The sequence below is a fragment of the Phacochoerus africanus genome, chromosome 8 (genome assembly GCF_016906955.1).
Source record: "Phacochoerus africanus isolate WHEZ1 chromosome 8, ROS_Pafr_v1, whole genome shotgun sequence".
Lineage (NCBI taxonomy): Eukaryota > Metazoa > Chordata > Mammalia > Artiodactyla > Suidae > Phacochoerus > Phacochoerus africanus.
The window spans coordinates 78,604,255-78,626,625 of record NC_062551.1 but is presented as its reverse complement, the minus strand read 5'-3'; the positions used below and the strand labels follow the sequence as shown (position 1 = coordinate 78,626,625).

General features: G+C 41.1%; 1 protein-coding gene across 11 annotated transcripts in view; it reads left to right on the top strand.

Moving 5' to 3' along the window:
• Window positions 1-7,235, top strand: part of EIF4G3 (eukaryotic translation initiation factor 4 gamma 3) — a 342,120-nt gene extending 334,885 nt beyond the window's left edge. For all 11 annotated transcript variants that reach the window (XM_047792299.1, XM_047792293.1, XM_047792288.1 and 8 more), the window contains 3 exons: window positions 1,376-1,457; window positions 3,500-3,646; window positions 6,424-7,235. In XM_047792299.1, the coding sequence (XP_047648255.1) occupies window positions 1,376-1,457; window positions 3,500-3,646; window positions 6,424-6,605 (411 nt within the window). In that variant the 3' untranslated portion in view covers window positions 6,606-7,235. The remainder of the gene's footprint in view (window positions 1-1,375; window positions 1,458-3,499; window positions 3,647-6,423) is intronic.
• The last annotated feature ends 15,136 nt before the right edge of the window (window positions 7,236-22,371 follow it).

Below are 22,371 nucleotides of genomic sequence, written 5' to 3'. Positions count from 1 at the left end.
ATTCAGTTGAAGTAGCTCTACAACCTGTTTATCAAGTATTGTTGAGCTAAGAAGTAACAGTGTGTTTTTATTCTCTCATTTATTCTTCAAAAATAATCATTTAGACTGTGCAGAAATAATTTCTGGGGCTAGACCAGCCTTGGCTTTAGCCTATATATAAAGTATTTTTTAAAGAGGTATACCAGCAACTGGCTATAACATATAAATCACTGTGAAGTCTTTTGTATGAGGCTCCACCCCACCCCATCCCTAGCCTTAGCGTTGGCGATGGTACCACATGTTTCCGTCCTGTGGGAAAAGATTAGTAATGAAAGGTCTTACTGCATCAAGACCCTCTGTGTCCAGCTCTGCTAGTAAGCTGGCCCTCTGACTTGTTAGCCACTTTCAACTCTGCTCTCAAGAAACTACCAGTTCCTCCCAAGTGATATGTGAGGTTAGGTATTCAACAAAGAGGAGAGTTGCCAGTTAATCTGTGTCAGTTCTAAAATTCATAAACATTAAACTGATCTCCAAATATCTTTGAAATTCTTAGCTTTGTAACATACATTTAAAATGACATCTTTAATTTTTTTCTTGCCAGTCATTTTAAGGCTGATTCTTTCTGTAGAAATTACTATGCCCTAATATTAAAAGAAGCTGAGATAAGCATTAATTCTATTCACAGGCATAAGGAATGTAAACTCTGGGAAAATATTTGAAATACCTGCCTAGAAAATGGTTGCTTTTGTTTTTCTTTTCCTTTTACTGGTCATCTGAGTTAGTACAGTGTTTTATAGAAAAAAGATCAGACCTTAAGAGAAATAAACTAAAAAGTAAATTGGGGACCCACTTACCCTAATTTACCTCTAAATACATCTTTTTTTGCCATCCTTAGAAAAGAGTAACAGTTATCTCACCACCGCCTGAAGAATTTGTTTCACATTAAAATTAGGATGAAAAAACAGCGTGGGCACATCTAAACATAGTTGCATACTACTAGGAAAGTGGACTTTAAAATCCTCTGTAGTTGTGGTATAGTTTTTTCAACTTTATAGATTTGGATAGATCGTCTTAATATGGTTTACTTATTGCGAAGGGAAAATGCTTTTAAATGGTTATACTTGCAGATGTATGTGGTACACAGGACTATATAACTGAATGAGCAGCAGATAGGGAATGGTAATCTCCCTGAAAATGAAATACTGCTGCTTAGAACATTTTCAAACACAACTGGCAGTGCCCCGATATTTTCTGGTGAATCAGAAGACTGATTTTTACAAGAAAGTTGAACATGATGCTCTCTGCCCTTAATGCCTGACAGAGCCTGGTTTAGGGGAAAATAATTTCTCTGGTGTGCAAAACTACCTTTAACTATTCTATTTACTTTTAATTTCAGGCTAATCTAGATGAAAGCCAGATGAGTTCACCTACATTCCTTAGAGCTTTAATGACAGCCGTTTGTAAAGCAGCAATTATAGGTGAGTAACATTTCTGAAGGCAGCTCTTAACATCTGAAATCCCCAGTATGTCAGCTGCTGATGATATGTGTCAGAGTTTATATTGCCTTCAAAACTTGCCCTATAAAACTCAATTTCTACACGAATGGATGCCATTTCTGTCTTCAGTGCCTGGCCCTCTCTTGGCAGGAGGATGAATAGCAGCTCTGCCTGCAGAGAGCCCAGATCTGAGGAGCTACTGAGTGCTTTGTATTCCTTAGTTCAACAGGAAGTTGGCGCACTCTGCTTAGGTTGTTTTATACTCTGCTGCATATGATTTTTCCTTTATTTTTCACCTCCAACATTCAAAGCCACCTCCTTCTTCCATTCAAGAATTATAATGAACAGCTTAAAGTTTTTTTCCTTTTCACAGCCCCACTTGCAGCATATGGAAGTTCCTGGCGAGGGGTCGAAACAGCTGCAGCTGAAGCCCATGCCACAGCTGTAGCAGCACCAGATCTGAGCCACATTTGTATCCTACACCACAGCTTCTGGCAACACTGGATCCTTAACCCACTAAGTAAGGCCAGAGACCAAATAGGCCTTCTCACAGAGACAACATTGGGTCCTTAACCTGCCGAGCCACATTGGGAACTCCTGAGTATTCTTATTTCATATCCAGTGAAGGGCTAATCTCAACAGAAAAGCCATTTTATGTAAATACCTATATGAGGAAAAAAAATACCAATTATTTCTCCTGCTATATGTTAATATTATTGGATGTTTATGAATTACATAGGTAGGATTCAGATTGATAGAAACCCTAAATGTCCCAAGCTGTGTATAGTTTTAATCAATATTTAATGAGATCACCCATTAAGCTTCAGGTGGAAGTCCACATTTTTGTCATTGAAATTAAAAAGAAAAAAAAAAAAAAGAAATCCATCAGCCTGAAAGTTGTTCAGAATTTCAGGTCTGTATCATTATAAAGATGGCTTCAGAATTTAAGATTGTTTTTGTCAGATGAATGTTTTTCCTCCTTTTTTTTTTTTTTTTTGCTTTTTTTGCTTGATGGGTCATACATGCAGCATGTGGAAATTCCTAGGCTAGGGGTTGAATCAGAGCTGCAGCTGCCAGCCTGTACCACAGCCACAGCAACACATAATCTGAGCCGTGTCTGCAACCTACACCATAGCTCATGGCAACACCGGATCCTTAACCCACTGAGTAAGGCCAGGGATGGAACCTGCATCCTCATGGATACTAGTCTTTACTAGTCAGAGTCCTTTCCGCTGAGGCACGATGGGAACTCCTAAATGATTTTTTTTTTTTTCAATGTTAGTTCTTTAATGAGGAAAATAACAAGGTAAGTAGAAAGTCTTCGTTAAAAAATTTTAAATTCTGGTGTCTGTGGAACTATAAGACTTTGGTGTTTTAAAATTAGAGTTGTAAAGTACAGAAGCTACTTTTGAAAACAGGATTGTGTCCCACTGCTAACTGAGAGAGGAAATAAAACTACATGCTTCTAGGTGAAACTGGCAGCACTTTCACGTCCCAGTCTGGGTTCTGGCTAGGTATAGCTAGCAAGTGCTATCAGTTTCATAGGCACTGAGCCTGCTTTCCTTGGCCTCTTTTTATTGTACCTTTCCCCCAAAAGGCTCAGATTAGATGTGTTGTTTGCCACTGTCACAGTTAGTCCTTTTCCTCCTAGTACCAATAAAAGGGTTCTAATTCTTTTAACCTTCTGAAAATATTTATATGAACTGTCACTTTAATTTCCTTTTTAATATTCCTTTTGTAGTTTGGAATGTCATGAAACCCTTTCCTTGTTTCATTATGATTAAAGAGTTGCCCACACCACACTTTTGGGAGCTCCATCTCCCCTCCATGTTTTTGTTTGTTTGTTTCAGGGAGAATATCCCATAAAGAATTTCAGACCATTTTGGGTTTCAAAATCTTTGCCTTGTACCCCCTTGCTTCCTCTTTCTTTACAGTCCACATGTGTTTTGTCAACCCAGAAAATTGAAAATGGCTCTGTGTGTTAATGCCTTAAATGTAATGCTTAGTTCTTCTGTCACCTCCAGCTGACTGCTCTACCTTCCGAGTGGACACTGCTGTTATCAAGCAGAGAGTGCCGATCTTACTCAAGTACCTAGACTCAGATACAGAGAAGGAACTGCAAGCACTTTATGCACTACAAGCATCAATAGTAAAACTTGATCAACCTGCCAGTAAGTTTACCTCTTGCTACATTTTTTTTTTTTTTTGGTGTGTGTGTGTCTCTTTGCTATTTCTTGGGCCACTCCCATGGCACATGGAGTTTCCCAGGCTAGGGGTCGAATCAGAGCTGCAGCTGACAGCCTACCCTAGAGCCACAGCAACTCGGGATCCGAGCCATGTCTGCAACCTACACCACAGCTCACGGCAACGCCGGATCCTTAACCCACTGAGCAAGGGCAGGGACCAAACCCGCAACCTCATGGTTCCTAGTCGGATTCGTCAACCACTGCGCCACGACGGGAACTCCTCTTGCTACAATTAACCCAACTCATGAGTGAGATTAATCCAGGCCAAGACTTGAAAGATGATTTTATGGGTTTGAATAGTGGATAATAGAAGCATCACTAGTTACAAAAACTCATATAACCAATAACTTTAATAAACCTGAATTTTTTAACAGCTTGACTTTTGTGAGAAAAAGATAACAAGAAAATTTGTTTACTTTAGAGATTTAATTCTCATTCTAGGGCAGGTCTGTCTGATAAGACTCTTTGCAATGATGAAAGTGTATCTCTACCATGTACTACCATCTACCCATGAGCCACATATCTTGGTCGAGCACTTAAACATGGACACTATGACTAAGGAACTGAATTTAAATTTTTATTTAATTTAAATGTGAATAGCCTCATGTGGTTAGTGGCTACCCTATTGGACAGTGCAGAACTAGGGCATCTTGGCATTAGCATATGTGCAGTACAGTTTTTTACCTTCTTTGTCACAGGTCTTAATAATAAAAGAGGATAATACTCTTCAGAATCCTCAGGTAGCCGACAAAGACATGAAAGCATTTTAGACTAGTTTTCAGTTAAGAATTATCAGGAGTTCCCATCATGGCGCAGTGGTTAAAGAATCCCGACTAGGAACCATGAGGTTTTGGGTTTGATCCCTGGCCTTGCTCAGTGGGTTAACGATCCGGCATTGCCATGAGCTGTGGCGTAGGTCGCAGATGCAGCTCGGATCCCCCGTTGCTGTGGCTCTGGCGTAGGCCGGTGGCTACAGCTCCGGTTAGACCCCTAGCCTGGGGACCTCCATATGCTGCGGGAACGGCCCTAGAAAAGGCAAAAAGACAAAAAAAAAAAGAATTATCATTAATTCTGGCTAACCAGACAAATAAGGTAACCTGAAGGAACACTTAAATCTTAGCGATACTGATAAGTTAAGCCAATTATATTAAATCTTGAAAATTCAGTTGAAACTTATGAAAGGGCACAGTAAGTACATGGCTTTTTAGAGGGAACACTGAAGTAGTTATTTGGCATTTCCCTAGGTTATGGCTTTTGCAAAGTTTCCTTCTTTCTCGTGCTGTTAAATCCCTGGAAGAGGTAAAGGAAGAGGCTGCAACAATCCTCAGGGTGTAACTGAAGGGACATCTTTAGTCTGAATCAAAGAATTAATCTAACTATGTTTTCCCTCCCAAGACCTTTGAAAGGTCATTCAACAACATGACTTCCTATTTCTATCCTTGTGGGATAAGGACACTAACTTTTTTCAAGAGATGGTTAAGTGGTCAGAGGAAAGTGATGCTGTGTACACAGCTGGGCAGATTATATTAAAGTATCTGCTTCCAGAACCCCTAAGAGATGTTTAATTCTAGAGTTACTGCCAACAGAATCCTAGTCACTTACTTTTGTTTCCATATAGACCAACTGAAGTTTAGAGAATGAAGTGTGTTTTCAATATTAGCTTGATTAATAAAATGGCAAAGATAAATCTAAAGAAAAGTTGTAATATGACTTATTCTAAACTTAATATTTTTTAGCAGTTATCGTTTTATTCCACTGCCTCCCTCCATTAATATGAATGATCAGTGAGTTGGCTTTAAGTGAATTTTAAGAGCCCATAATGAAGGAATTTTTAAAAAAGAATATTAAAAACCCTCTATGTAATAACTGTCTTTTTTGAGCAATAATATAAGCTAAGTTTCCATGTGAGAGCAAAACAGAGGATTAAAATTGCCTAAGTCATCTGCGCATTTAAAACAACAAACAGCAACTATCATTTCATCAGATGAAATCCAGATGAGATCGTTTTTACCCATGTTTTTCATATAAATTAGTTCTCTTTTCATTTTGAAAACAACATTAGAGGGAGAAAGTACATTCTGCCTTTTCCTTCCAAAGTTTGTAAAAACAATATATTTTATTATAAAATTTCAAACAAAATTTATAAAGAAAGTAAAAAAACTTATTCTTGTATTTTAATAATATCAAATAGCTCAGCAATATCAGAAAATAGTTCAAATAGAACAAAATAATGGGTATAGGAAATAATTTAGGGAGTTCCCATTGTGGCTCAGCAGTAATGAACCCAGTTAGTATCCATGAAGATGTGGGTTCCATCCCTGGCCTCACTCAGTGGGTTAAGGATCCGGCATTGCCATGAGCTGTGGTGTATGTCACAGACTCTGCTTGGATCTGGCATTGTTGTGGCTGTGGTGTAGGTCGGTAGCTGCAGCTCCTATTCGACCCCTAACCTAGGAGCTTTCACGTGTCTCAGGTGTGGCCCTAAAAAAGCCAAAAAGAGAAAAAATTTAGGCTGCTTCAATCTTTTTCCCATTCTTCAGGCAAATTATTTTGCTCTTATGCTATCAAGAAGGAACAGGATGAATTGACATGAATGCTCTTATCCCAGGGAGTTCATATGCATTTATTCATTACTTGGAAATACAGTCCTCTCATGACTGCAGTGCCCCCAAAACAGATGGTTTATTTTCACGTCCTTGCAGATTTGCTACGGATGTTTTTTGATTGCCTATATGATGAGGAGGTGATCTCTGAGGATGCCTTCTACAAATGGGAAAGCAGCAAGGACCCTGCAGAGCAGAACGGGAAGGGTGTGGCCCTGAAATCTGTCACAGCATTCTTCACATGGCTGCGGGAAGCAGAAGAGGAGTCTGAGGATAACTAAAACTTCAAATACACAAAACGAAACAAAAGAAACAATTTAAGTATTTTTTTAAAAAGTTTCACGTCTTCGCCAATCACAGTGCAGCAAGGCCAATTCTCGCAGAAACCCCCACGTGTGCACGAGTGGGAGAGGGGAAAGAGAAAAAAAGGTGATCATGGAGGAAAAAGGTACTGGAAAAAAGTAAACTTCAAACCTGAGGGCGGGAGCACTAAAACCAAAATACATGTATTATTTATAGAAAATATTTTCTGTTTTAATCTTTTCTTTTTAAACGAGGACTCATACTTAAAAAAAAAAACACATCTGTTTAGCAAAAAAAAAAAAAGTTGAGAACTTTTAATTTATTTTAAGGACTGCAAATGCCAGTGTAATTTTTTAATTTGCAGTTTCTGTAAACAACTTGTATAATAGAAAAGCAGAGAAATAAATTTCCCTCCCCTTCAGATGCACCTCACGTTTGTTTTAAAGCATAGTAGTTAGTCCAGATTTAAGAAGGTTTGGGGTGAACAAGGTAAGAAAGATTTTTTTTTTTCTTTTTGGCATCAGATCTTTCTGCCTGCCTCTCAGCTTGCTTCAGAAAATTAAAAAAAAAAAAATCACAATAGTAATCAAAACATACATAACCTGGAACAGAAGGAAATGCTGTGGACCAGAGAACTCCAAGAATTGTTTAAAAAAAAAAAAAAAAAGTGCTACCCTGGGAAAAGTACTCTTAATACTTTTGAAATCTTTAGAGCAACTTTAAGGCTTGTAAATACATAGAACAAATATTTAAAAAAAAAAAGAAATTGACTCAATACTATTTCTTTTCACTTTCAAAATATAAAGAACAAAATAAAGACAAACATTGCAAGTTTAAAAGAAAGTAAAGTGACTTCTCCTTTTGACAGCTGCTGCATGTGCGCTCCTCTCTGGGAGGTGCTGTCTGGCTATTTGTTGTCTAATCCAGATCACTCCTGAAGAGGGTGAGGGAGAGTGAGAGAGAGAGAGAGAGCGTGTGTGTGTGTGTGTGTCTGTCTTTGTCTCTGTCTCTCTGTGTGTCTATAGTTGGAAAGCTACTTTGTGGGTAAAGGAGAGCCCTTGTGCTTGGGTGGGACAGCTTCTCTGGAAGTCCAGGGGAAGCTTCTTTCCAACACCAACCAGAAACGCATTCTGGGTAGGAGCAAACCTAAGGGCAGTAGTTTAAATAACCAAGTATTCCACCCTGTGTATTAGGATTAGGGACACTAATACATTTTGAGACCAACGCTACCACTGATTTTAAGATCATCGTTGCCTCTGATGCTAAAAGTGCCTTCTGAAGAATAAAAGAAACCGAAGCTAAATAACACTTTTTCAAAAGTGGGTGTGTTCAGTTCCTGTCATGGCTCAGTAGTTAACAAATCTGACTAGTATCCATGAGGGTGAGGGTCTGATCCCTGGCCCTGCTCAGTAGGTTAAGGATCTGGCGTGGCCATGAGCTGTGGTGTAGGTTGTAGACGCAGCTTGGATCTGGTGTTGCTGCGGCTGTGGTGTAGCCTGGCAGCTACAGCACCAATTCAACCCCTGGCCTGGGAACTTCCATATGCTGAGGGTGGGGCCCTAAGAAGACAAAAGACACACACACACAAAAGTGGGTGTGGGGTTTGAAACCAAACCAGTAAATACCATGTGCGAAAATCACATTGTTCCTCAACTTTACCTTCACTCAAGCCATTCTGGTAAGTATAAAATGAGCTGTGGTTTGGGCCTCTTTTTCCTACAGATATCGGAATGCTGTGCTCTGCTTTGTTTTATCTTTTCTTCTTTGATGAAGTTGTAGTCTCTACAGAGGGCTTTCCATTTCAATTGTTTGTAGGCCATTGCCCTACCAAATGTGTTTATGAAGAAAGCCAGGCTGCTCCCAAATAAACAAGTCTTGGGTTTTTTATCTGGATAACCAGAATTCTTCTGGCTTCCATCTCTGAAGATATATCTACATTAAGAGACTTGGCAAAACTTGTGGCACACAAGAATAAAATTTTCCATAGCAATAAAAAGTTTTCTTCAGAGTATAGTTGAACACGATAGAAGATCCCGCTACATGAGCCCACAGAGCCCACTCTGCAGCCATCAAAGCTGTTCCCAAAGAACCAAGTCTTGTGAGAGGCATATAACATCATCTATCATGAGAGATGGGCCTGAAAAGCTCTTTCAGGGTCTCACTACAGGCTATGCCTGGGATCCCTCGGTTGGAAGCAGCAGCTTGATTCTGTGTTATGTGGAGTTTTACCAGCTGCCAGAATCAAAGCGCAGTGGATTCTGATTCAGGAATCTCCTGGTATTAGCAGCACTCACAGGGGATGAAGGATGGGGGTGGGGAAAGCAGGGTGTTGACTACCTCTTGGAAATCAGTGGCTGTTATTTGCAGGGGTCTAGCCAGGAAGGAAGTTAAGATAGTAGCAAGAGCCTGCTCATCAATACTTTATTTTTGTTTTTCATTTTTTTATTTTATTTTATTTTATTATTATTATTTTTTTTTTGGTCTTTTGTCTTTCTAGGGCCACAACCGGAGCATATGGAGGTTCCCAGGCTAGGGGTCTAATCAGAGCTGTAGCTGCCGACCTATACTACAACCACAGCAACTCGGGATCCGAGACATGTCTGCGACCTGCACCACAGCTCACTACAACGCCGGATCCTTGACCCACTGAGTGATGCCAGGGATTAAACCCACATCCTCATGGTTCCTAGTTGGATTGTTTCTGCTGCGACACAATGGGAACTCCTCATCAGTATTTTAGATGTAGACAAGAATAAGGATTAGAAAGAGAGGAAAGAGAATAATATTGGGGGGAAAAATTCAAGGGCTGAGAAAAGCTTCAGCTATTAAACATTTATAGCGCAGTAACAGAAACAGTGTTTGAAATCTCACCTATAACTTGAAGCGTGGTGAGACTACAAAGTTACTTTCGAGTATCTTCTTGCGGAATGTTAGGTGGGATTAGTAGGGTTACCTAATGGCAAAATATGAGCAAAGTGGGATAGTGATCCTTACTAATATCAGCTGAACTTGCAAAACACTGTCATGATTCTTACCCTCTTCGTAGTTTTCTTACTGGAAAACAGGGTTTGGTGGTTTTTGGTTTAAAGTAATTGGTGACATGGCCCTCACGACATGCTTGCAACTCCTTCAAGCTGTCACAAAAGCTCTTTCACCTATTTGTTCTTTGGGAACAGGTACATTAATTAAGGTTTAGTTAATTAATTAAGGTGTTTTATGCCTGTATTCAAACCAGCTAACTTAAAAGCTATTCAGCAAATTTAAGTGAGGAGTTCCTCTTGTGGCACAGCGGAGACAAATCCGACTAATGTCTGTGAAGATGCGGGTTCAAGCCCTCGCCTCACTCAGTGGGTTAAGGATCCAGCGTTGTCGTGAGCTGTGGTGTAGGTCAAAGACTTGGCTTAGATTCTGAGTTGCTATGGCTATGGATTAGGCCAGGAGCTACAGCTCTGATTTGACCCCTCGCCTGGGAACCTCCATATAATGAGGGTGTGGCCTACAAAAAAAAAGCTTAAGTGAGAGTTGTACCCTTTTTAGGAAAAGAACATGATGCCAATTTTCAAAATAAACTTTTTTTTTTTTTCTTTTTACAGCTGCACCTGAGGTGTATGGAAGTTCCTAGGCTAGGGGTTGAATAGGAGTTGCAGCTGCTGGCCTATACCACAGCCATAGCAACACCAGATCTGAGCCACATCTGCAGCCTATACCACAACTCACAGCAATGCTAGATCCTTAATAAACTGAGCAAGGCCAGGGATCAAACCCACATCCTCATGGATACTAGTTGGGTTCGTTAATGCTGAGCCACAATGGGAACTCCTAAACTCATTTTGGATTCTTGCATAGACCAACAAACCAGTTCATAGCTGCATCATGAACTTGGTTCATTCAGCAAATAACCATGGAGATTCTACTGTGTTCTAAGTGCAGAGAATAAAACAGTGAATAAAAGAGGTCTACTCTCATGGAACTCATATTCTTCATGAAAAAAAAAAAAGAGGTTTACATGCTGCATCAGCATCCTATCTCAATAAGAAGTGTCTGCCCCTCGTTACCCTGGCAGATCTTTGATTGGTTTTTGTCTTTTTTTTTTTTAATTTATTTCAAAATACATTTTAGGAGTTTCCATTATGGCTCAGCAGTAATGAACCCGACTAGTATCCATGAGGATGCAGGTTCAGCCCTTGGCCTCATTCATTGGGTTAAGGATCCTTGCAGGCAAGGTTCAGATCCGAAGTTGATGTGGTTGTGGTATAGACCAGCAGCTGTAGCTCCCATTCAACCCCTAGCCGAAGAACCTCCATATGCCACAGGTGCGGCCTTGAGAAAAAGAGAAAACGAAGAAAGAAAAATACTTTCTAGGTGTTCTCCTGTGGCAAAGTGGGTTAGGGATCTGGCGATGTCACTGATGTGGTGCAGTTGCCATCCCTGGCCTGGGAATTTCTGCGTGCCATGGACACAGACCGCCACCCAAAAAAAAAAAAAAAAAAAAGCTAGAAGCTAGAAAAAATAGTCTTGGGCTAATGGAATTAGTTTTGTGTTTTCATTATTTAAGTTTGTTTGTTTGTGTAGGGATCCAGTTTTTTTTTTTTTTTTTTTTTTTTTTTTTTATTTTGACCATGCCCTTGGCCCTCATGCATTCCCATATTCCCCATTTTTGAGAAAGGAACATTTTGCATTGCTTTCTCTTTTTTTTTTTTTGATATTGCCTCTTTTCTTATTGAGACACAATTCACATACCATAAAATTTACCCTTTTAGAGTGTACAGTTAGTGGTTTTTACTGTATTGACAGTTGTGTGACTATCACTATTTAGTTTCAGAACATTTCATCATGCCGAAAAGAAGCCCATACCCTTTAGTTGTCTCTCCTCATTCTCCACTCTCCTCAGCCTCTGGGAGCTACTTAATCTACTTTTTGTTTCTCTGGATTCAGATGAAATCATACATTGCATTGCTTTTTGTTTTGAACTCCAACATTTAGCAAGTGATCAAACCTCACAGGTGTTTGCAACATCAGCATGGTTTAGAACCTCATTTTTTTCCGTTTTTGGCTTATTGTTTTTTTTTTTTTTTTTGGTTTTTGGTTTTTTTTGTCTTTTTGCCATTTCTTGGGCTGCTCCTGCTGCATATGGAGGTTCCCAGGCTAGGGGATGAATCGGAGCTGTAGCCACCGGCCTACACCAGAGCCACAGCAACGCGGGATCTGAGCTGCGTCTGCAACCTACACCACAGGTCACGGCAACGCCAGATCCTTAACCCACTGAGCAAGGGCAGGGACTGAACCCGCAAGCTCATGGTTCCTAGTCGGATTCGTTAACCACTGCACCACGACGGGAACTCCTGACTTACTGTTTTCTAAGTGCCACCTCTCTGGATGTAATGTGGCAATATGTTTACAAACGTCAGCTAAATCTGAACAAGTTCCTAAGAATTTCCTTTGGTCACTCTGTGTACTTGACATATATGACCTGGGATGCCCGACATCCTGGCACTGGCAACTAGGGTCTGGTCATTTTGACCTCTCCTTCGTTGCTACTTGAGTATTTTTCCTTGCGGTTGAGATTCCTGAATGAGGCTACTACAGCTGCCCTAGAAAAGTTAAGATGTAGTTTGCCTTAGAATCAGGTTTTATTTGTCCTCTTTATGGAGGCACATTTGGACATAGTGACTATTTATGAACAGCTCAATGCTGCTTACTTGTCATTAGAGTAAAATTACTCATTAAGGAATAAAAATGCCTTGAAACAGCCCTTACCACTCTTCAGTCTCTGTTCATTCATCTTATAGAAGATCACCTTTCCTTGTCAATAAACTTGAGCTGTAAGTCTCCACATCTAGGGAGAGATACATCATGTGCTCACAAGCTTCAAATAACACATGTATGACTCACAGGGACAAATGACAATCTGTTAGTATTGGGACTACCATTACCACCACCCCCCAAAGACATCATTTTGCATTACCAAATCATGGAATGACTTACATACCAAAGGAATAAGCTACATAGAATCATGTGCTGAACTTTTTAAAAATAAATTTTTATTTTGAACTGATTCTAGGCTTATGGAAAAGTTTTCAAATTTAGTAGAAGGTATTCCATATGCCCTTTACTCAGTTCCCTCTACTGTTATTGTCTTAGATTATCACAGGACACTTATCAAAACCAAGAAACCACCATTGAAGGAGCTGGTAGTCTAGTGGCTAGGACTTGGCACTTTCACTGCTGTGGCCTGGGTTCGGTCCCTCATCTTGAGAATTGAGATTCCCACATCATGCTGTTGTGTGTCATGGCCAAAAAAAGGGAAAAGAAGCCAGCACTGGTACATTGCTGTTAACTAAACTCCAGACTTTATTTGGGTTTCACTTGTGCCCCTTTTGTCCTTTTCCTAGGCTAGATGTAATCCAGGATACCACATTGCATTGAGTCATCATGTATTCTTAATGTCCTCTGGCCTTTGACAGTTTTTAAATCTTTCCTTGTTTGTCATGACCTTGACAGCTTGGTCAGGTATTTTGTAGACTGTCCTCAAGTAGATTTTTTTTCTAATGTTCTCCTCATGATTAGACTGGGGTTATGAGTTTGGGGTTAACAAAATCACGTAAGTGAAGTGCCCTCATGGCATCACGGTGATGTTTAACCTTGACTCCATGGTTAAGGTGGTGGTTTCCAGGGTCTCCACATTATAGTTATTTTTCTTTTCTCCTTTCTTATTCTGGTCTATTTGGAGGCTAGTCACTAAGTCTAGCCCCCAATGGGGGACGGAGGTTGGAATAGGAGAGAATTAAGAATTAAGCTATACTTCCTTCCTGGATGATATTCTGGAATTCTCCTGCGATAAAATTTTGTTTGTTATTATCACGTGTAAATACACACACATATAGTATTTTTATAGTACAGATTCATACATATTCCATACTTGGAGGTATAATCTAATACCACACTATTTTGTTGCCCAGATTGTTCGAGTTTTGGTCTTGGAAACTCAAATTGTTCATGCATCTTTTTGGTACTTCATCTGTTTGTTTTTAGAGCACTTACTTTGGGCAAGATGCCACAGGGCATGTCTTGATTTTCCTTGCCCTAGCCATCGTATCAGCAGTTTCTTCAAGGAGACTTGGTTTGTTGTAGAAGAATGGTATTTGGATTTCCCGTAGTGGCTCAGTGGAAACGAATCGGACTAGGAACCATGAGGTTGCAGGTTTGATCCCTGGCCTTGCTTAGTGGGTTAAGGATCTGGCATTGCTGTGAGCTGTGGTGTAGGCTGGCAGCTGTAGCTCCTATTTGACCCCTAGCCTGGGAACCTCCATATGCTGCAAGTGCAGCCCTGAAGACCAAAAGGAAAAAAAAAAAAAAAGTGGTATTTAGAAACCAAGGTATGTGGGCACTGGGTGAACTCATTACTACTGAAGTGTCTCTGCTACTAGTTCCGCCAGCATTTTTTTTTTTTTTTTTGGTCTTTTTGGGGCTGCACCCGAGGCATGTGGAAGTTCCCAGAAGAGGAGTCAAATCAGAACTGCAGCTACTGGCCATAGCCACAGCCACAGCAATGCAGGATCTGAGCTACCTCTGAAACCTACACCACAACTCACAGCAATGCCAGATCCTTTAACCCACTAAGCAAAGCCAGAGATCAAACCCACATCTTCATCGATACAAGTCAGATTCTTAACCCCATGAGCCACAATGGGAAATCCTCTGCCAGTGTTTTAAACTCTCTTTTATTTTATTGAAGGTGAGATCTTGCCAAGTGAGTAAGCCATTTTCATAGGAACACTATGACTTTTTAAAAATATTTCATTTTTATATGATAATTCTGGTACCTGAAAGACTCCACCCTATAGATATTACAATTAGACTTTTGCTCATCCTATATAACAGGAAAAAAGATTGGAACTGTTCCCTCTCTTTTCCTATTGTGATGATTTGTTTTAACTTCCCTTAGCCAGCAATATTCAGACAGTCTACCAAAGCAAACTCACTCAGGAATGGCAGTACTTTTAATCATTTCCATTTCTAAAATTTAGCAATACAGTGGACTGGAATAACTTCTGGCTCTTTGGAGTAAGCAATTAAATTTACATCTAAGGTTATGGTTATTCAAAGTATGGGCCTTAGACCAGCAGTATCAGTGGCACTCATGAACACATCAGAAGTGCAGATTCAAGAGTTCCCTTTGTGGCTCAGCAGGTTAAGAATCCAGTTAGAATCCATAAGGATGTGAGTTTGATCCCTGGCATCGCTCAGTGGGTTGAGGATCTGGCGTGGCTGTGGCCAGCAGCTGCAGCTCCAATTCTACCCCTAGTCTGGGAACTTTCATATGCCATAGGTGTGGCCCTAAAAAAAAGAGAAAAAAAGAAATACAGATTCACAAACCCTCACCTACTAAATCAGAATCTGAAGGAATGGAAGGAGCCCAAGAAACATAACAAGCCCTTAGATACATTGAAGGGATTTCCAAAATATATTCTCAAAGAAAAAAATATATATATGTATATATATGATAGATACAGATTTTTTTTTTCTTTCTCTCTCTCACTACCAGAAGTCTATTCTGCCCTGGGGAAAATGGCATAATGGATATACTTTGGAGCCCTGGAATTGGAAAAATAGGGGCTTTAACACAGTCCTGCCTGGGTTATTTAAACCTCAGTTTCCTCATCTGTAAAACACCATCCATCTCATAAGGTCATTGTGAGGATTAATTAAAGGAGACTACATCATTCCATTCTGTCTGGAATACCTGGGACATGTCCTCCCTCTGTCCAGTTTTCTTTTTCTACCACAGTCTATGACCTTAGTCATGTTCAGCCACATACAAAATTAAACTATGCTATCTTCATAACTCTAGGAGATCATGGTTCGCCTATGTTGTTTACCATTTTTTGTATAGTTAAGAATTTTTTTTATTGTTTCATTTCCCTTAGTATACATCATAAAGCCTCAGGCTTATCCTTCTACTGCTAACAGCCCTGAGGAAGTGGTAGCTTTTAGCTCCCACTTTCCCTAGGATTCAATAAGGAAGGCATTGCAAAATATTTTTTTTCTTTTGCACAAAGATTAATGGTTAGTGTCCTTTGCAAGTTACACATTGCCCTGCCTATAAAAGAATGAAAAAAAAAATGACCAGTGTTTGCTAAAAAAAAAAAAAACTATAATGAACTCCTAAAAATATTAGTAGGTACTTAAAAATGCATATGCTGTCACATCCAGCTCTGGCCTTGTTCCTCCTGTGGATAGAGACAGCTATGCCAGCTGGTTAGACTAAATTTCAGGATCTTTTTTTTTAAGTATCATAGGCTCAGCCAAGTAGAATATAAAGCAGAGACACAAAAATTGGGTTGAATTTCAACATCATCATGTACGGTTTTTGGTCAAAAAATTTTTTTTTCTGTTTGGAAGAACAGGAACATCACTGATAAATATTGAAATTTAATAGTTGAACTAACAGTCTTGAGAGTTGATATGTATGCTACTCTTTCCCAACTTTGGGGTGAAACTCTGACAGCCTTGCTGCAAGTATTTTAGGAATATTCAAAGCCAGTGTTTTCTGTTTTTCCCTTTCGTTTTTTGTTTTTTTGTTTTTTTTGCTTTTTAGGCATATGGGGAGGTTCCAAGGCTAGGGGGTCAAATCAGAGCTGTAGCTGCCGGTCACAGCCACAGTAACGCAGGATCCGAGCCGAATTTTCGACCTACAGTACAGCTCACGGCGACACAGGATCCTTAACCCACTGAGTGAGGCCAGGGATTGAACCTGCATCCTCATGGATGCTAGTCAGATTAGTTAACCACTGAGCCACGATGGGAACTCCTGTTTTCCCCTTTTGAAAAGACTCCATTTTTTCATCATTGGGCAGTTTCACTTTTTTATGTATATAACAGTAAAGTATCCTTTCCATCATCACCATTTTTTTGGAACTTCACTTTTTTTTTTAACAAATGGATCCAATTTCATAATTCTGATTTTAAAATTCTGTCGATTTCCATTCATAGATTTTTGACCCATGATTTCCTTTACATTGCTGGGTTTTATTGGGGAAAAAAACTTCCCCTTTAAACTTAAAGAAACTTTCTCAAACTTCCTCATAACCACCAAGAAAAGATGTATTATGGTGAACAACTCATTTTGCTAGGACTTTACTTGTTTAAAAACTTAAAGTCCTGGCGTTCTTGTCATGGTGCAACGGAAACGAATCCAACTAGGAAGCATGAGGTTTCAGGTTCCATCCCTGGCCTCGCTTTGTGGGTTAAAGATCGGGCATTGCCGTGAGCTGCAGTGTAGGTCACAGATGTGGCTCAGATCCCCGAGCTGCTGTGGCTGTGGTGTAGGCAGGCAGCTGCAGATCCGATTAGACCCCTAGCCTGGGAACCTCCTTATGCCGAGAGTGCTGCCCTAAAAAGCAAAGAAAAAACAAAAACCTGAAAGTCCCGCCTCCCACTAGCTCTCAGCCTGCCTGCCTCAGGTAAACCACACAGTGGGTCACCCTAGATGTCACTGATCTATCACTTATCTTTGGCCACCATCATAGGCCTGGTTCCCTTTTAGGCATCTTATTGCGAATAAGACGTGCCCTTAAAGCCACAAGGTAGGAGTGGAGGGAGAAGAACAGTACTGTTGGTAAATTTACTTCATGTTACAGGTCAACACAAAACTGGATATATTTTCATTTTTAGTAAATCTGGCAAATAGGAGTGTCTTTATTGTGTCTAAAATGCAGTTGTCTTGCCTCTTGTGTCTAAAAAGGGGAAAAGATTGTCCAACACATACAGGTCCCAGAACCTGACATAAAGCAGGCCCAAAAGCAAATCCTATTGCTTTTCCTGGAGATGGCAGGACTAAGTATCTTAGGGACTTAGATTCTAGGAACTAGAAACGTTTGACTCCAGTGGAACAGCAAAGGGCTAATGACATCTTGGACAGAGGTTCTCAAACTGTGAATGGCCAAAATAATGGATTGCAATGAGCATTTTATTTATTTATTTATTTATTTTTGTCTTTTGTCTTTGTTGTTGTTGTTGCTATTGCTATTTCTTGGGCCGCTCCCGCGGCATATGGAGGTTCCCAGGCTAGGGGTCCAATCGGAGCTGTAGCCACCGGCCTACGCCAGAGCCACAGCAACGCGGGATCCGAGCCGCGTCTGCAACCTACACCACAGCTCACGGCAACGCCGGATCGTTAACCCACTGAGCAAGGGCAGGGACCGAACCCGAAACCTCATGGTTCCTAGTCAGATTCGCCAACCACTGCGCCACGACGGGAACTCCGCAATGAGCATTTTAAATGTATAAGTATATACATTATATACACACATATATGAGGATAAATGCTATTTTGTGATATTTATTTTATTTTATTTTTTTGGCTGTGCCTGCAGCACGTGGAAGTTCCTGGGCCAGGGATCAAACCCATGCCACAGCAGTGACACCACCAAATCTTTAACCACTAGGCCACCAGGGAATGTAGTCCTTTGATCCTTTATCCAAAATGATTGGGATCACATATACTTCACACTCACAATTTTTCAGAATTTAGAGAAAATTTTTCAGTTCAATGATTAGAGTTAAAATTATTACCACTAATGGAGTTCCCGTCGTGGCGCAGTGGTTAACGAATCTGACTAGGAACCATGAGGTTGCGGGTTCGGTTCCTGCCCTTGCTCAGTGGGTTAACGATCCGGCGTTGCCGTGAGCTGTGGTGTAGGTTGCAGACGCGGCTCGGATCCCGCGTTGCTGTGGCTCTGGCGTAGGCTGGTGGCTACAGCTCCGATTGGACCCCTAGCCTGGGAACCTCCATATGCCGCGGGAGCGGCCCAAGAAATAGCAACAACAACAACAACCAAAAAAGACAAAAGACAAAAAAAAAATTATTACCACTAATAAGTAGAGGAAAGTCGTGCAAAATTGGCAGAGGAGGATCCTAGAATGTTGCTTATCTTATCTAAACCAGGTAACAACAAATAGAGAAAACCATTAAGGGAGTGGCAGTGGTGAAATAATATTAAATCTTTTCATCAGCCTCCATTTTTTTGCCTAAGAGTATAAATTGTCAGTTCTCTTACCATCCCTTTCCAAGCTGCAGCCAAATAGAGAACTATTTCTAGGCTTTCTCTCAACCCTGCCAGGACCATATCTTCTTAAGGGATCCGAGCTGTGGCCTGGCTTTTGGTTACTTCTGTGTGAAATTACAATCCATCAGCCTTCACTTGTGGGAAAAATAAAGATCAAGCTTGCTAGGAACAGAAACTTCTCTCCCCACCAGGCAATCAAGAATTATTCTTCAAACATCAATATGTTAACATGAGGTGGACTATGAGTAAAATAGATTGATGTATCTTTCAATGCTCAGCCTCATGCTGCATTGTCAAAACTCTGGTCTGGAATATTCTCAGAATCTGCAATTTCTTCAGCTTCTATCCTTATGCCTAAATCTCCAAAGTCACATATTTTGCTTTTCTACACTAAACAATACCTTTTAGCTTAACAGACTTAAGCATCACTTAGCTTTAAATTTGAGGAATAGGTAAAAACTGATCACATTGACCATAGGCCAGGATGTCTGCAAAGCAAGCTATATGCTAAAGTTTCAACAAGGACTGGCTTCTAAAGAAATGGATGTTTTTGGTTGAAAACGAGATGATGCAATTGCATTTTGGGAATTTCCTAGCACTTGCTTTTCTAGTTCACAAAACCCTACATTTCCTCAAGTTTCTGGGTCTCCTGAGCCATTTCTCTTCTAACCTGGGTGGCCCTGGGCAGAACTGTGCAGTCATGACAGATGACAGCATAATTATTCCTTTTCTGTCTCCTGGAAGCTCCTCCTCTAGTCAGACACGCAGAATTCTTACTCTTCTGATCTCTAACTGTCAAATGGAGAGCTTTTGATTCTCAGCTACAGAGGTTAAAACAATTAATTCATGGGAGTTCCTATTGTGCCTCAGCGGGTTAATTAACCCAACTGGCATCCATATGCCACAGGTGCGGCCCTAAAAAGCAAAAAAAATAAATAAATAAAACAGTGAATTCTCAACTATTGATTTGAGGCCAGTATTTCAGTTCTCCTTGCTACTATCACTTTGAAAGTGCTATAGAAGAGAGTGAAGCTTAAAAGGAATGAATGTTGGAACTTCAAGGACTTTGATATCAGTGTGAGAAGTCTCCGGGCAAGAGGGTTTTACTAGTGCTGTGACCATAACTCCATACACTCTATAAGATCTGTCCTGCTCCTAAACACACAAAGGTATGTGTTCCCTCCAGTGAAGAACATCAAACAGCCTCACTGCTTAAGTAAAGGGTATAAAACTCATCATGTAACTGTTTTTAACAAACGCAACTGAATGATGTATACTATACAACCAGTATAGCTCAAAGAAAGCCAAGTGAGAAAAACTATAAAACCACACCCCTAAGGAGTCTTAACGCAGATTCAGCTAAGTATAAAAATCAAAACTGATGACATATTACATTTAGCAGAGGTAAAATGCCTAAGCACTAACACATGCACAATAAAAATTTCAAATCCCTTTGTAAGTGAAAAACAGCTTCAGACTTGAGCGGTAGATTTAGTGCATGGAGTGGGGGCACGTGCAAGTGCCTCCATGTGCACCCTCTTGAAAAATAATTTTGTTTCAGGGTTTTCCCTCAGGTGTATATATTGCAAACAACAGAGTAAGGTTTGTGTGTGTTTTTTAAAATAAAAAATCTGTGGAGAGGAGAAATCTAGTTTTCTCTTACCTGTGTGTCAACTTCTTGCATGAGATGGGGCTACAGACATTTGAGGGAAAAAGAGGAAAGATAGGATGTTTTAAGCATATGAATACATAAACATGGAAGAGTCTTTACAAAGGGAGATTGGACTTCCTACTGTGTGGCACAACGGAATCAGCAGCATCTCTGCAGCGCCAGGATGCAGGTTCAATCCCTGGCACCTACAGTGGGTTAAAGGATCCTGTACTCACAGCTACAGTGTAGGTAGAAAACTGCTGGCTCATGGGAGTCCTGCAGCAGAGATGAATCCAACTGAGGTTGCAGGTTCGGTCCCTGACCTCACTCAGTGGTTTAAGGATCCGGTGTTGGTGTGAGCTGTGGTGTGGGTCACAAATGCAGCTCAGATGCTGTGGATGTGGTGTAGGCTGAGAGCTGTAGCTCCCATTCGACCCTTAGCCTGGGAACCTCTATATACTGCGGGTATAACCCTAGAAAGTACACACACATAAAAATCTGGGCTCAGGAGTTCCCGTTGTGGTGCAGTGGTTAATGAATCCGACTAGGAACGATGAGGTTGCGGGTTCGATCCCTGCCCTTGCTCAGTGGGTTAACGATCCGGCATTGCCATGAGCTGTGGTGTAGGTCGCAGACATGGCTCGGATCCCGCGTTGCTGTGGCTCTGGCGTAGGCTGGTGGCTACAGCTCCGATTCATCCCCTAGCCTGGGAACCTCCATATGCCGCAGGAGCAGCCCAAGAAAAAAGGCAAAAAGACAAAAAAATAAAAGCAAATTAAAAAAAAAAAATCTGGGCTCAGGTCTGATCACTGCCCAGGAACTCCATAAGCCACAGGGCAGCCAAAAAAGAGGAAAAAAAAGGGGGGGGGGCAAAAAATAGAAATGTTGATAAGGAAATGAGTAGGTTGAAGAAATGGCACAAAGTAACCAAAACCCCTTGTGAACATGTTTAGCCTGACACTAGAACACCAGGGCACTGGTAATGTAATCGGGATATTAATGATAACACCTTGTAAAGAATTGGTGGTGGTGGTGGTGATGGTGGTGGTGTGGTGGTGAAATTTTTATACAGCTGATCTTGGAACAGATGGAGTAGATAGCTATACCTGGGAAAGCTGGTGAGACAGTTAATGGCAGAGCCTGAGGACTGAGCTAAATGATTTCACAAATCTTTAAAATGACAGGAACATGCATTTGAGAATTAGTCATACTACTGTGAGCCTCAAGGCAATTGTGCTTATTATTTCCCTATATTCATTACCCAAACCCTCTCTACCCCCGACAAAACACCTACTATTGGAGATACATCGAATTTTCCCAAACTGATTTTGAAAAGTTACACTTTTTAACAATACGTAGCCTAAGTACGCTGATACCAACCTAATATGACATTTTCTAGGGAATTCCGTTTTCTAATCCCAAGGTTTCCTTGTTGAGAACCCTCCCGCGTATGCGGATTAGGGAGCCAGGGAAGACTGTTTCATTGATTAGAAAATCAACTTTCACAGTTCTTTTCCTGAGCCATTACTCTGTCCTGTACTGTATGGATACTTAATGGGAACGAATGAGAGGAAATGAACTTTCCGCTGAATTCCTAATTATTCCATGGTCTTCAAAGAAGGATACTCTTGAGCGTAGCTAAACTGAGAAGCGGGAAATGCCAACCCCTCTAACGGCAGGCAGGCGGATCGCCAAAACCGAAGCCCAGTTAAGACCGGGGACTGAAATAGACCACAGAAGTGTAAGTGAAAAGAGTGCCCTTCCCAGGAAGCGAAACCTCACCACCCAAGCTAACGCGCGCCACTAGCACAGCGCCGGCGAAAGCTGCGCGCGGACACAGACCCCAGCCGGGTCGTCCCCGCGTCCCGGAGCGCCCTCTCGCGCCCCCGCGCGCCGGACCGGGGAGGCAAATCTCGCGCGCTCCCTCCGCTCCCGCGGGCTCGGGGCGCGGCCACCGGAGCGCGGGGGGGGGGGGCGGGGTTGGCAAAGGGGGCGCGCGCGAGCGCGCGCGCGGGGCCGCGGGCA